The following is a 14,528-nucleotide window of genomic DNA, read 5'->3' on the forward strand; positions in this document are numbered from 1 at the left end:
AAGAGGTGGAATATTGTTATAGTGGTACCGCAGAATTGGCAGAGAGGAGGACTGGATCGTTCGATGAGATGGCTGTGGGTCAGTCTAGTGTGGCCTATTCTTACTCGAGTAAGGATCTTTTGGTCTCGATGTTTTATTACTGATGGCCATGGTGTAGTTGTTAATTTCACTAGCCGAAGGAAGTTGTTTTTGGTTTTAAACCATTCCTTTTCCCACGCCTCTCTTATTTTTCCATTTATATAGATAATTGCGTCTCTTTTAGGCAACGAGGTGTTGTAGGTTGATGTTTTTCTTCGGCCTTTGTTGGCGAGGCGGTCGGCGATCTCGTTGCCTTTGATAGCAGTGTGACCAGGTATCCAACAGATGGTGAGTTGTTTATCCTGGTTTATGTGTGGGCTAGTGACCTGGTAGAGCTTTTGGATGTTTGGGTCCTTACATGTTCCATGCTCTAGTGCCGAGAGGACACTCGCACTGTCGGTAAAGATGACGTTTTCCAGGTCAGAGCGCAGGGTATCTTCAACTGCCTGGATTAATGCCAACGTTTCTGCCGTAAAGATGGAAGAGTGATCCGGCAGTTTGGACGCTACTTTATCAATGGGTGAGTAAATCCCGAATCCTGCTGCTGCTTCATCGACGGATCCATCGGTGTAAATGTGATTGTGCTTAATGTATTTGTTGTTGATGTGTTCTATGAAATGTTTTTGTGCTATTGTACTATTGCAGCCTGCTTTAAGGATGTTTTTAAAATGCCAGTCTATGTTAGGGGGTTCATGGTACCACGGTCGAGTGCCAAGATGTAACAGTGTTGTGATATCCGGGATATTGCAGTTTGTTATAGCGAAAAGTTCGGAGTTGGCTCTATTGAGGAATGATGGTGCTTGGATATTCTTTTCTTTAATTCTTGTTGCTGTTGCGGCTAATTTAGTTGTTATTACATGGCTAAGTGGAAGAAGTCCGCTCTCACTTAGCATAGAGACGATGGGGCTGGTTCGGAAGGCGCCTATGGCATATCTTAGAACGGCATGGTAGATGGGGCTTATTGCTTTTTCAAACTGTTCTTTTTTAATTGATACTATTTCTATACCGTACAGTAGTTTTGGAAGTAACCAGTGATTAATAATGAAGATAAGTGTGTCTTTTGATGCTTTGTGGGTTCCTGTACTGAGCATTTTGAAAAGGTTGATTTTCTTGGTAGCTGTAGTTTTTAACTGTTTAATGTGGGCTTGGAATGTGAGTTTTTGGTCTATTGTGATCCCGAGTATCCTTACTTTTTTGCAGTCTGGAATTTGTGATTGATTAAGGCGGTACAGTTGGGTGCGGTTTGGTGCAGATGTGTAGTATATTGCTTTTTTCAGCAGCGATGTCATAACCAATATGTTTTGACCATTCCCATAAGATGTTCAGTCCCTGTTGCAGATTGTATCGCGCAACTCCATTATCTGCATTGCTCGAGATCAGAACGATATCATCAGCGTACACCAGTGGAGTGATGGATGGTGGAAGTGAGCGGAGAAGACTTTCGATGCTGATCAGAAATAATGTTGGAGAAAGGGTGGCTCCCTGAGGGACTCCGTTTTCGAGTGTTTTAGTGCTAGATTTGTTCGTTCCAATCAGAACCTCGAAGGTACGGTCTGAGAGGAAATCATCGAGGAATGTGATCATGTTACCTCCGAAATTCCATCTGGCTAGCTGGCGCATGATTGCGTATTTCCATGTCCGATCGAAAGCTTTAGCCAAGTCGATGATAGCACAGTCGGCATGATGTTTATCAGATTTTACTTTGGCCAGCAGTTCTTCGAGTTGCACAAAGTAAGTTTCCGTGCCTAATCCGCATCTAAATGCGTGTTGATTAATGCTGAGGAGTTTCCTGCCTTCCAGTTCTTGGGTAAGACGCCGGTTAACCATTCTTTCCAACACTTTTCCGATGCAGTTTAGTAAGCTTATTGGTCTGTAGCTATTTGGGCTGTGTTTAGGTTTATCGGGCTTTAAGATGGGTATTGTTAGACTTTTCTTCCAGTGAGGAGGAATTTGGCACTCTGCCATATGTGGTTGTAAAGCTTTAAGAGCAGGTTTTTTCCTTCAGAAGGAAGGTTTTTCAACAGTGGATAGCCAATGTCGTCTGGTCCTGCTGAGTTGCCTTTGCACTTGGCAAGAGCCCAACTCAGTTCGGCTATAGAAAAGGATCTATTGTAATGTATGTTGGGTCTGCTATTGAATTGTAATTGTATGGATTCAGTTTTTGCTTTGATGGTCTTAAATTCTGGCGAATAACTATTTGTGGCGGATATGGTGGCAAAATGAGTGGCAAGTACCTCTGGTGTTGATTCAACTGGCACTATTGTGTCGTCATCGGTTTTGATGATGATATGAGCGGTATCTTGCTTGCGTTCTGTTAGGCATTTCACATTTTTCCACATGTCTTTTCCAGACATTTCGGGACTTATGTTGTCTTTGAATCGGTTCCATGATTCTTGTTTTGCCTTCTTTATTTCTTCTCGTGCAATGCGATGAGAAATTTGAAATTCCTCGGAGAGGGTAGGGATATGGGTGTGGTTTTGGTTTTTCTTGGCATTTTGTAGTTTTCGGAGCGCCTTGCGTCTCCTTTTTATGGCTTTTGCGACAGTGTCGTTCCACCAGTGAACACTTCGTTTGCCTGGTTTGCCCTTTGATTTTGGGATCGATTTCGCTGCTGCATCGTTTATGATCTTGATGATGTTTTCTTCTGTTGCCTGAGGGTCTGAATGTAGATGTTTTATTATGTTTATTTGGTATGATGTCCAATCGGCATTTTCGTATTTCCATTTTGGTCGTTGTTTATTTTCCGGAAGAGATGATTTGCTTTTGACAATGATCGGATAGTGATCACTGCCATGTGTGTCCGCCAACACGTAAAGTTTAAGTTCGTTGAGGAGGGAGAAGGATGAGATGATGTAGTCAAGGAAGGATTCTGTACCTGAAGAGATACATAGTCGGGTAGGGTTGGGGTTGGAAATGAAAGAAAGATTATGGTTAGTAAAAATGTTATTTAGTTTATTAAATTTTCTGTTAGTTTGGGAGATTCTAAGATTCTTATCTTCTGCATTAAGGTCTCTTGCTATTAGCAAGGGATGTGAAAAAAGATTAAGAAATGAGTTAAGCTCGGATTCGTTGAAGGTAGGTCTAGGGGGTAGGTAGAGTGAAACGATGGTCATGTCTATGGGAGACTTAATATTTAGTGCTATTGCGGAAAGATTGGTGTTAGTTTTTATTAATTTGAAGGGAATAGATTTATGTACACCTATTGCAACACTGTGATGTAGGTTAGTTGGAGAGAGCTTGTAGGACCAATTGTAGTGATTAAGTGGAGAGTGGTTGGTATTAGGTGGATCGCAAACTTCTTGAAGTGTTATGACGGCAGGTTTGTATTCGTTAATTAGAAGTTGAAGTTCGTAGAGGTTAGTGTTCATTCCTCTTATGTTCCAGTTTAATAGAAATGGTTTGTTTATGTCATTAGTATTATTGGTTGTGGAGAGCATGATAATGATTTAGGTTAGTAGACTATTGTGGTAAGAGGAAAGGAGAATAAATTCAGTGGCGATGTTTTTTCTTCGATGGTTTGGCAGTTGGCGATCGTTGTTCGGAGAGAAGAGTGGGAGAAGCGATGGGCGAGATGACTGTGATTTCGTTGGATGCCATGTTTTTCACAGCATTTCTTAATTCTTCTTCTTCCGATGAGACGTTTTCCAGGTTGTGGTTTCGTTTGCGGGATTTTGCTGAGATGACTGATGTGGCCGAATTTTCTTATTCTGTGTCGGATGTAGACATTGATTCCTGGTCATTTGTTTCGCTGTCGGTTTCGAGGTTTTCCGTGGCCTCAGCATTGTTGTTGCTCTCGCAGTCATTGTTGGATTGGGTCGAGCTTTGGTTTTCTTCGATTTGTGTAGTGGCTTCGTTCGTTGGGTTATTATTATTTTTCTGCAAATTTCCATTTGGTTCTTTCAGTTTCTTCAGAAGAGCTTCGCTGAGCTTGCTCTGGGTATTCATCTTTTTCATCTGATCTACGATCGTTTTCTTCAGTTCATTTTGTTCTACTTCGAGCCGCTTGATTTTCATGTCTTTATCATCCACCGTGGTAGTTTGTTGCGCAAATGTGATTCGCTGCTGTACAGCACTTGTTCGCTGATGTTGTTGGGGGGCCATTTGCCGAGCTTCCTTGTAGGTGCAGTTGTGGTCGACTTTTATTTTGATGACTTGTTCTTCAAATTGGAACGCAGGGAATTCGCGAGAAAATGCGCTGTGTTCGCCTTTGCAGTTCACGCAAGCGGGATGGGTCGAACATTCACCGTGTGCTGCGGTTCCGCAGTTTCCACACACCTGTCCCTTTAAGCAGCGCATTTTTGTGTGCCCATAGCTGGCGCATTTGTAGCACAGCATTGGTTTTGGGTAGTATGGTTTCGTTCGCACCTGCAACAGCCCTATGCGAAGGGATTCCGGTATTTTTCCAGCTTCTACGCGTATCAGGAAAGAGTTCGTTGGTTGTATTTCGTCATTCACCTTTCGGGTGAATCGTCGGACTTGCTTGACGTTTTGACTTTCCATGTTGAGTAAAATTTCTTCGTCCTTTAGTCCTTTCAGCTCCGGGGTGAATATTACGCACTGGACTGTGTTCAGCGTAGCGTGAGGGGTGATGGATACTTTGGTACCATCGATGAGTTGCGTGATGCTTTGCATTTTTGTGTACTGCGCAACGTTTCGGGTTTTGATCAGATATTTCTGCCCGAATTCCATCGAGTGGCTGCTTTCGGTAAGCTCTCCAACCACGTTGGTAATGCTCTTTGAAATTATCCATGGGTTTTGCGGGAGCTTAAAGCCTTTCAACGGCTCGAGAACGAGGAACTTCATGTCCCCAAACTCGTTATTACGATCCATCCATGGTGGTAGTGATCGAGCTCTCTGGGGAGGCTCGGGCGGAAGTGCATCCCGTACAGGATGCGAGGGTCCCGGCATTTTGCCGGGTTGGTTAGTTTTATTTAGTTCAATGCAATGTATATAGTGTATCTAAGGTTATAAAGAAATATATGAAATAAAGTAAATAAATGTTCCTTAAAAGCAAAAGTTCAATTAATCTTAATACTAATATTTACAATTTCGGAATAGTAAAACAAATGAGATAATTTTTCTCGTTACTCTCCCGAGTAGCGGGGTAAAATGGCACGAAAACACCGGCTTCACTGCTTACGCTGCGAGCGACGTTTTTGGCGCCAAAGCGCTGTGCTTGTCGCACGTTCCAAACTGTGTCGTGTGTGCGTGTGTATGTGTCACTCTCACTGAAACAATATCAACGCGCGCAGCTGGCACTGTGGTTTATCTCTCCCGAGATCACACACAAAAAGTAACGGTATATTCACTTCTTACCAACGTTCTCTCCCGAGATCGTTGGCGTAGACACTGGAGTTCAACAAAAACACGTCCGTCCGGGTGAACCGCTCGCACAAGGGTCTTTACAGAAATGGTCTTTACGGAATGGGTCTTTACGGAATGGGTCTTTTTATGATGTCTTTTTATAATGAGGTCTTTACGGAATCTATCTTTACGGAATGGTCTTTTTATAATAGGAGACGATCACGAATGGTCTTTACGGAATTGTTGTTGTTAGTATGGTTTAGAGAGGCTTTGGCTCCTGCGGAGTTCTTTCGCCTCTTTGTGTATAAAATAGGACTATTAGATTGTTATAGTTGATGGAATAAATGTGATAGTTTTAGAAATTTTAGTAGATTTTCCTGTTTCTGTGGATGAGGTGAAAGTATTGAGTCTATGTTGGCGTCAAGATGGCAAGTATTACGAAGTTGTGTGTATCCGTGGCATTCTGTTAAGAGGTGGAATATTGTTATAGTGGTACCGCAGAATTGGCAGAGAGGAGGACTGGATCGTTCGATGAGATGGCTGTGGGTCAGTCTAGTGTGGCCTATTCTTACTCGAGTAAGGATCTTTTGGTCTCGATGTTTGATTACTGATGGCCATGGTGTAGATGTTGATTTCACTAGCCGAAGGAAGTTGTTTTTGGTTTTAAACCATTCCTTTTCCCACGCCTCTCTTATTTTTCCATTTATATAGATAATTGCGTCTCTTTTAGGCAACGAGGTGTTGTAGGTTGATGTTTTTCTTCGGCCTTTGTTGGCGAGGCGGTCGGCGATCTCGTTGCCTTTGATACCAGTGTGACCAGGTATCCAACAGATGGTGAGTTGTTTATCCTGGTTTATGTGTGGGCTAGTGACCTGGTAGAGCTTTTGGATGTTTGGGTCCTTACATGTTCCATGCTCTAGTGCCGAGAGGACACTCGCACTGTCGGTAAAGATGACGTTTTCCAGGTCAGAGCGCAGGGTATCTTCAACTGTCTGGATTAATACCAACGTTTCTGCCGTAAAGATGGAAGAGTGATCCGGCAGTTTGGACGCTACTTTATCAATGGGTGAGTAAATCCCGAATCCTGCTGCTGCTTCATCGACGGATCCATCGGTGTAGATGTGATTGTGTTTTATGTATTTGTTGTTGATGTATTCTATGAAATGTTTTTGTGCTATTGTACTATTGCAGCCTGCTTTAAGGATGTTTTTAAAATGCCAGTCTATGTTAGGGGGTTCATGGTACCACGGCCGAGTGCCAAGATGTAACAGTGTTGTGATATCCGGGATATTGCAGTTTGTTATAGCGAAAAGTTCGGAGTTGGCTCTATTGAGGAATGATGGTGCTTGGATATTCTTTTCTTTAATTCTTGTTGCTGTTGCGGCTAATTTAGTTGTTATTACATGGCTAAGTGGAAGAAGTCCGCTCTCACTTAGCATAGAGACTTTTACGTCCGTTAGTGATATATGCGACAATGGACAATACACACACGAACATAAATACAGTTATAAACTTAACGGATGCTTTATTGCTAAGTTGTGTACGCCGCGCTGCCCCGATGCGAAGTGTTCTCTGCTCTTCGCGCAGCAGCCGAACGATCCACCCCGACCGATCGCTCTCAGGCGCTCACGGCTCGTCAACTGCAGTAAGAGCGGCTTACTGCAGAGAGAGCACGCGAGCAGCTGGCTGCATTCTTTCATCTAACATCTCCCCCTCTTTTTAAAACCGACGGTACACGTCGAACCGACTGGGCGGTTTTCTAACTCTAGAAGACCGTCGTGGCACCTGGGCCGAAGCACACGATGGAACAGGTCGTGTCGCCGGGCGTGTGTATGTCGCTGGCGATGTAGCGGGAACATAAGGACCGTTGGTCTCGGATGACGGCTGATGAGGGGACACAGAGATGTCCACATGCTCGGGGTCGACTGGCTGTGGTGGTATGCGGGACGTGCCAGTAGATGGTTGCGGTGTTAGCTGCCAGGTATCCAACAAAACATCTATCGGCAGCTTACGATGGGTGACCGAAGCCGGAACGTGATGATGCCTCTCGTAGCGCTTGCGTATCTGGTTAATATGAGATCTAAACATTTTCTGATCATCCGTTCCAATCATATACATGACATGACCTAATTGCTTAACAATTGTACCAGCTACCCATCTCCATCCGTTACCTGCGAAACGTTTAAAATAGACTAGATCGTTGGGTTGGAACTGTCTGCTTGGTTTCGGTTCGTTTTCCATACTAATGGTTTCAGGACTTGGTGGACGGAGCAGGTTTAAAGTTGTGCGCATTTGCCTTCCCAACATGATATCCGCCGGTGACTTAGCATTTCCTAACGAAGGGTTTGGCGAACTTCGATATACTAGTAGGAATGTATCCAGCGCTTCTTGTAGTGAGGTACCATCCGCAGATATCTTTCTGACTGTTCGCTTGAAAGTGTCCACAAATCTTTCAGCTTGCCCGTTAGATTGCGGATGGTAGGGGGCCGTTGTGATGTGTTCGATGCCATTGCGGTCGCAAAATAGTCCGAACTCCTCGCTGGTGAACTGCGTACCGTTGTCCGATACCAACGTTTTCGGGATTCCAAAACGAGCGAAAAGTGAGCGTAACATGGCTATAGTAGCTTTCGCTGTAACGTTACTGGTACGGATTATTTCGGGCCATTTAGAAAACGAATCTACGACAATTAAGTAATAATCACCGTCTAGTGGGCCCGCAAAATCGACGTGTAAACGTTGCCATGGGCCTGCTGCCCTCGGCCATGGTACCGGAGCGGAATGTGCGGGTGATTTGGCAGCTGCTTGACATGGGTGACATGTCTTCACCCATTCCTCGATGTCAGCATCTATTGTAGGCCAATAAAAGAAACTCCTAGCTAACGCTTTCATACGCTGCACTCCTGGATGGCCCTGATGCACCTGCTGAAGACATTTTTGTTGCAGCTTTTTGGGGATTACCACCCTCTCACCGAAAAGAATGCAATTCTCTACGGTTGTTAGTGCATCTTTCCTGGCATTAAAACGAGCAAGCTCATCGGTAAACGCTGCGTTTCTGGGCCAGCCTTCGCTGATGTAAACTGACACCTTTTTCAGAAGTGGGTCTCGTTTTGTTTCTCTGGCGAGATCAGCAAAGTTCAGCGGTAGTGAATCAAGCGCGCTTATTGCCACCGATTTAATGTCTTCTTCCAAGTTCACGCTTGCTATAACACAGTCTTCATCTGGCTTGGTGTGCGTGTTAATGAGTCGTGAGAGCAAATCAGCATTTCCGAAATCGTCGGTGCGCACGTACTCAATGTTAAAATCGTAGGCCAGCAAAGTAAGCGCGAAACGCTGAAGACGGTTAGCAGTAAATATTGGGATGCCTTTCTTCGATCCGAATATATGCAGTAGAGGTCGATGATCAGTCTGAAGCGTAAAATGCCTACCAAAAATCATTTTGTGGAACTTTTTTACTGCGTAAATGATCGCTAGTCCCTCTCGATCGATCTGGCTGTACCGACGTTCTGCCTCAGTAAGGGCACGAGAAGCGTGTTGTACTACACGTCTGAGACCATTGGGGTACAGATGGCTTATAGTTGCCCCAAGGCCAATTGATGATGCGTCCGCCGAGATCACAATCTTTTCTTGCGGATCGTAGTGAGCCAATTGTAGGTCTGACGATAAAATCGTCTTAAACTCTCTGAAAACCCGTTTACATTCCGACGACCAATGAAATGGAGTATTTGCCTTGAGTAAATTATCCAAAGGATGCCTCAATTTTCTCATGTCTGGTATAAACTTCCCGTAGAAGTTGATTGCACCCAAAAAGGATCTAACACCGGTGACATCTGTTGGTTCAGCAAGATTTTTGATAACCTGGATTTTTGCGGGATCAGGCCTTAGTCCACGACGATCAATTACGTGTCCGAGGTATGTTATTTGCTGCATTTTAAATGCGCATTTATCAACACGAATCGTGAATCCAAAGTCTTGAATGCGTTGGAATACTTTGGCTAAAATCTCGTCGTGCTCTTTTTCTGAAGTGCCCCCGACTATAATGTCATCCAGGTATCCAGAAACGTTATTTAGACCGGCTAACATTTTGTCCATGATCATCTGGAACGCAGCTGGAGCGACCTTAACTCCTGGTGGAAGGCGGTTATAATGATATAACCCGCGATGCGTATTTATTGTAAGCAGTGGGCGGTACTGCGGCTCGACTTCCACTTGCAGAAAAGCATCGGTTAGGTCTATCTTGCTGAAAATTATTGAATTAGCCAACTTTGAAAATATGTCATCCGGTAAAGGCAACGGGTAATCATTTGGCTGTAGCGCATCGTTGAGGCCAGTGGAGTAATCTCCACATATGCGAATGGTACCATTTGCTTTTTTTACTACAACGACCGGTGCTGCCCATTGTGAAAACTTCACTGGAATTATTACTCCTATGGCCTGAAGTCGATCTAGCTCTCGGTCTACTGCTTCTTGTACGGCGTAAGCCACTGGTCGTTTAGGGCGAAACACAGGGCGACTATTTTCTTTTATAGCAAAAGAGACGTTTCCTTTCTTACAAAGTCCGGTTCCTTGGAATACTTTAGGAAAACGTTCTTGCCACGTTCTTTGCGACGTGAATTTAGTACCTCGTACTTGGCAGCAGAAATTATCTATTGGTAAAGACCAAAGAGCAAAAAGATCGATGAGGTCAGCACCTAAAAGCATTAAACGTGTCGGGGAAACAGTAATTGTAGCTTCTTTGGTCTGATTGCCTACACTGGCTTTGCATACAAATTCCCCGTCTAGTGCCAAATTAGTGCCAGAAGCTGATCGTGCAACCACTGCTGGTGGTGATAATGTCGGACTGCCAATCTTTTTCCAAGCTTCACGATCAATGACTGTGATGTCAGATGCCGTATCAAGCTGCAGACGGACGGGCGTGCCATTCATTGCAATAGTGACATATCTGCGGCGTTTCTGAACACTATGCACGTTCACCGTAACTACTCTGGTCTGCGTTTTGCCTTGCTTTTTATATTTCGGCTTATTATACTTCTGGCGATTTGCTGTTTTGCAGAAACCCTCTTTGTGTCCCGTTCTGGAACAGATCGTACACTGGTGTGCTTGATATCTGCAGTCATGCACCCAGTGTGTACCTCCGCAGAGCCAACATGGTTTGCTGGGATTCGCTTTTGAGACATTTGGGAACTTTTTCTGAGGGTAGGGCGTTTTCAGGTTCACTGCCAAAACTCGATCATTTCCCGGTGTCTCGATCATCGCACTATCTTTTTTTAAATTTCCCAATCTACTGCATTCGGCGGCTAGCTGTTGCAACGTCATGCTATGGTCCTCTATTTTTGCCAGCAAGCGTGTTCGTATGTCTGCATCAGTCTCGTCCTTCATACCACAGACGAATAGCAAGCACTTGAAGTCCTCCTCGTTGAGCTTGCCGAGCTCGAATTCAACGGCCGCCTTGTTGATTCGACAGGCATAACTTAGATGGTCTTCGTTCCGCTTCTTCACTAACTGCAGGCATCTGAATCGCTTACTCAGCAGCGATTCCTGGTAGTCGTAGAGGGTTGACAGCTTTTCCACCGTTTGCTCGAGCGAAAAATCGGACGGGCGGCTTGGCAGGATGAAACTCAAATAACGGTCATGCTCGGCAGCTCCCAGTTTCCGCAGCAATAACCGGACTTTCGCAGCATCGTCGATCCTAGCAGCATCTTTCTGGAACAAGTCTACGTAGCGTGAGTACCAGTTTTTGAACGTGATTCCCGTGTCCGTATCGAACCGGAACTCTGAAATATTTCGAGACAAGGAATCAATTATTTGTTCATGACTAAAACTGGTTGTTGCAGCGCCGTGACTTATAAGGCGTTGCTGCAAAAACTCATTCAGAATCTTCTGTTGCTGGGCCATTTGCTGTTGAAGCAAATTTAACGTTTTCAGCATCGGGTCATCATGCTGCTCCAGACGTTGCGCCTGCGATGGCGCGGGCGCCTGCGATGGCGCGGGCGCTTGCAATGGCGCTGGAGTGAAAAACGATGGCGCTGGACCTGGCAGCGATGGCGGCGGCGCGAATGCAGTTCCTTCCCGGCGTCCACTATACTGCTCCTGGGTTGAGAAAACTCCTTGCAGCAGGCCGCTTGGATGCGCGGCTTGGACAGGAACGGGAACACGGCCTTGCGACAATCGTCGTTGATCGGCATCTCCAAAAAGGTCACCAGAGTTCACTTCGTCCGTCTCCATCCTTCGACGTTTCCGACGCGGTGAAGGTATTTTAACACACGCACATACGATACGCGATCACACAATACGAATAAACGAACACGTTAAAAGGTCCCGATCGACACACGAGATAAAATGCACACGTTAAAATTGGGTTATAAACACGCAAACTAGCGGTATATTATAAAACTTTATCCTCGTCGCCACTTTTACGTCCGTTAGTGATATATGCGACAATGGACAATACACACACGAACATAAATACAGTTATAAACTTAACGGATGCTTTATTGCTAAGTTGTGTACGCCGCGCTGCCCCGATGCGAAGTGTTCTCTGCTCTTCGCGCAGCAGCCGAACGATCCACCCCGACCGATCGCTCTCAGGCGCTCACGGCTCGTCAACTGCAGTAAGAGCGGCTTACTGCAGAGAGAGCACGCGAGCAGCTGGCTGCATTCTTTCATCTAACAGAGACGATGGGGCTGGTTCGGAAGGCGCCTATGGCATATCTTAGAACGGCATGGTAGATGGGGCTTATTGCTTTTTCAAACTGTTCTTTTTTAATTGATACTATTTCTATACCGTACAGTAGTTTTGGAAGTAACCAGTGATTAATAATGAAGATAAGTGTGTCTTTTGAAGCTTTGTGGGTTCCTGTACTGAGCATTTTGAAAAGGTTGATTTTCTTGGTAGCTGTAGTTTTTAACTGTTTAATGTGGGCTTGGAATGTGAGTTTTTGGTCTATTGTGATCCCGAGTATCCTTACTTTTTTGCAGTCTGGAATTTGTGATTGATTAAGGCAAAGCGGTACGGTTGGGTGCGGTTTGGTGCAGATGTGTAGTATATTGCTTTTTTCAGCAGCGATGTCATAACCAATACGTTTTGACCATTCCCATAAGATGTTCAGTCCCTGTTGCAGATTGTATCGCGCTACTCCATTATCTGCATTGCTCGAGATCAGAACGATATCATCAGCGTACACCAGTGGAGTGATGGATGGTGGTAGTGAGCGGAGAAGACTTTCGATGCTAATCAGAAATAATGTTGGAGAAAGGATGGCTCCTTGAGGAACTCCGTTTTCGAGTGTTTTAGTGCTGGATTTGTTCGTTCCAATCAGAACCTCGAAGGTACGGTCTGAGAGGAAATCATCGAGGAATGTGATCATGTTACCTCCGAAATTCCATCTGGCTAGCTGGCGCATGATTGCGTATTTCCATGTCCGATCGAAAGCTTTAGCCAAGTCGATGATAGCACAGTCGGCATGATGTTTATCAGATTTTACTTTGGCCAGCAGTTCTTCGAGTTGCACAAAGTAAGTTTCCGTGCCTAATCCGCATCTAAATGCGTGTTGATTAATGCTGAGGAGTTTCCTGCCTTCCAGTTCTTGGGTAAGACGCCGGTTAACCATTCTTTCCAACACTTTTCCGATGCAGTTTAGTAAGCTTATTGGTCTGTAGCTATTTGGGCTGTGTTTAGGTTTATCGGGCTTTAAGATGGGTATTGTTAGACTTTTCTTCCAGTGAGGAGGAATTTTGCCACTCTGCCATATGTGGTTGTAAAGCTTTAAGAGCAGGTTTTTTCCTTCAGAAGGAAGGTTTTTCAACAGTGGATAGCCAATGTCGTCTGGTCCTGCTGAGTTGCCTTTGCACTTGGCAAGAGCCCAACTCAGTTCGGCTATAGAAAAGGATCTATTGTAATGTATGTTGGGTCTGCTATTGAATTGTAATTGTATGGATTCAGTTTTTGCTTTGATGGTCTTAAATTCTGGCGAATAACTATTTGTGGCGGATATGGTGGCAAAATGAGTGGCAAGTACCTCTGGTGTTGATTCAACTGGCACTATTGTCGTCATCGGTTTTGATGATGATATGAGCGGTATCTTGCTTGCGTTCTGTTAGGCATTTCACATTTTTCCACATGTCTTTTCCAGACATTTCGGGACTTATGTTGTCTTTGAATCGGTTCCATGATTCTTGTTTTGCCTTCTTTATTTCTTCTCGTGCAATGCGATGAGAAATTTGAAATTCCTCGGAGAGGGTAGGGATATGGGTGTGGTTTTGGTTTTTCTTGGCATTTTGTAGTTTTCGGAGCGCCTTGCGTCTCCTTTTTATGGCTTTTGCGACAGTGTCGTTCCACCAGTGAACACTTCGTTTGCCTGGTTTGCCCTTTGATTTTGGGATCGATTTCGCTGCTGCATCGTTTATGATCTTGATGATGTTTTCTTCTGTTGCCTGAGGGTCTGAATGTAGATGTTTTATTATGTTTATTTGGTATGATGTCCAATCGGCATTTTCGTATTTCCATTTTGGTCGTTGTTTATTTTCCGGAAGAGATGATTTGCTTTTGACAATGATCGGATAGTGATCACTGCCATGTGTGTCCGCCAACACGTAAAGTTTAAGTTCGTTGAGGAGGGAGAAGGATGAGATGATGTAGTCAAGGAAGGATTCTGTACCTGAAGAGATACATAGTCGGGTAGGGTTGGGGTTGGAAATGAAAGAAATATTATGGTTAGTAAAAATGTTATTTAGTTTATTAAATTTTCTGTTAGTTTGGGAGATTCTAAGATTCTTATCTTCTGCATTAAGATCTCCTGCTATTAGCAAGGGATGTGAAAAAAGATTAAGAAATGAGTTAAGCTCGGATTCGTTGAAGGTAGGTCTAGGGGGTAGGTAGAGTGAAACGATGGTCTTGTCTATGGGAGACTTAATATTTAGTGCTATTGCGGAAAGATTGGTGTTAGTTTTTATTAATTTGAAGGGAATAGATGTATGTACACCTATTGCAACACTGTGATGTAGGTTAGTTGGAGAGAGCTTGTAGGACCAATTGTAGTGATTAAGTGGAGAGTGGTTGGTATTAGGTGGATCGCAAACTTCTTGAAGTGTTATGACGGCAGGTTTGTATTCGTTAATTAGAAGTTGAAGTTCGTAGAGGTTAGTGTTCA

General features: G+C 44.3%; 3 protein-coding genes across 3 annotated transcripts; all 3 read right to left on the reverse strand.

Moving 5' to 3' along the window:
• Positions 1 to 3,780: 3,780 nt before the first annotated feature.
• Positions 3,781 to 4,986, reverse strand: LOC125906861 (uncharacterized). The gene has a single exon (XM_049607606.1). It carries the CDS (start codon positions 4,984 to 4,986, stop codon positions 3,781 to 3,783), a length of 1,206 nt encoding a protein of 401 aa, XP_049463563.1.
• A 1,514-nt stretch (positions 4,987 to 6,500) lies between these two features.
• Positions 6,501 to 9,957, reverse strand: LOC125906886 (uncharacterized protein K02A2.6-like). Its single transcript, XM_049607776.1, has one exon. The coding sequence runs from the start codon at positions 9,475 to 9,477 to the stop codon at positions 7,102 to 7,104; it is 2,376 nt and encodes a 791-aa protein (XP_049463733.1). The 5' UTR covers positions 9,478 to 9,957; the 3' UTR covers positions 6,501 to 7,101.
• LOC125906862 (uncharacterized protein K02A2.6-like) lies at positions 9,903 to 11,604 on the reverse strand. Its single transcript, XM_049607609.1, has 3 exons — positions 11,223 to 11,604; positions 10,132 to 11,153; positions 9,903 to 10,025 (listed from the first exon to the last, which is right to left on the reverse strand). The coding sequence occupies exons 1-3, from the start codon at positions 11,602 to 11,604 to the stop codon at positions 9,903 to 9,905; spliced, it is 1,527 nt and encodes a 508-aa protein (XP_049463566.1).
• Between the last annotated feature and the right edge of the window lie 2,924 nt (positions 11,605 to 14,528).

The sequence above is a fragment of the Anopheles coluzzii genome, chromosome 2 (assembly GCF_943734685.1).
Source record: "Anopheles coluzzii chromosome 2, AcolN3, whole genome shotgun sequence".
NCBI classification, from domain to species: domain Eukaryota; kingdom Metazoa; phylum Arthropoda; class Insecta; order Diptera; family Culicidae; genus Anopheles; species Anopheles coluzzii.

What these genes read in the sequence shown, in the direction of transcription:
- LOC125906861 (XM_049607606.1), bottom strand. Translation starts at nt 4,986, where the DNA reads ATGCCGGGACCCTCGCATCCTGTACGGGATGCACTTCCGCCCGAGCCT.
- LOC125906886 (XM_049607776.1), bottom strand. Translation starts at nt 9,477, where the DNA reads ATGATCATGGACAAAATGTTAGCCGGTCTAAATAACGTTTCTGGATAC.
- LOC125906862 (XM_049607609.1), bottom strand. Translation starts at nt 11,604, where the DNA reads ATGGAGACGGACGAAGTGAACTCTGGTGACCTTTTTGGAGATGCCGAT. An exon ending in TTTGCAGCAACGCCTTATAA is followed by an intron (nt 11,154 to 11,222) that starts GTCACGGCGCTG and finishes GAAATATTTCAG; the next exon opens with AGTTCCGGTTCGATACGGAC. An exon ending in AATTTGTATGCAAAGCCAGT is followed by an intron (nt 10,026 to 10,131) that starts GTAGGCAATCAG and finishes CTTTACCAATAG; the next exon opens with ATAATTTCTGCTGCCAAGTA.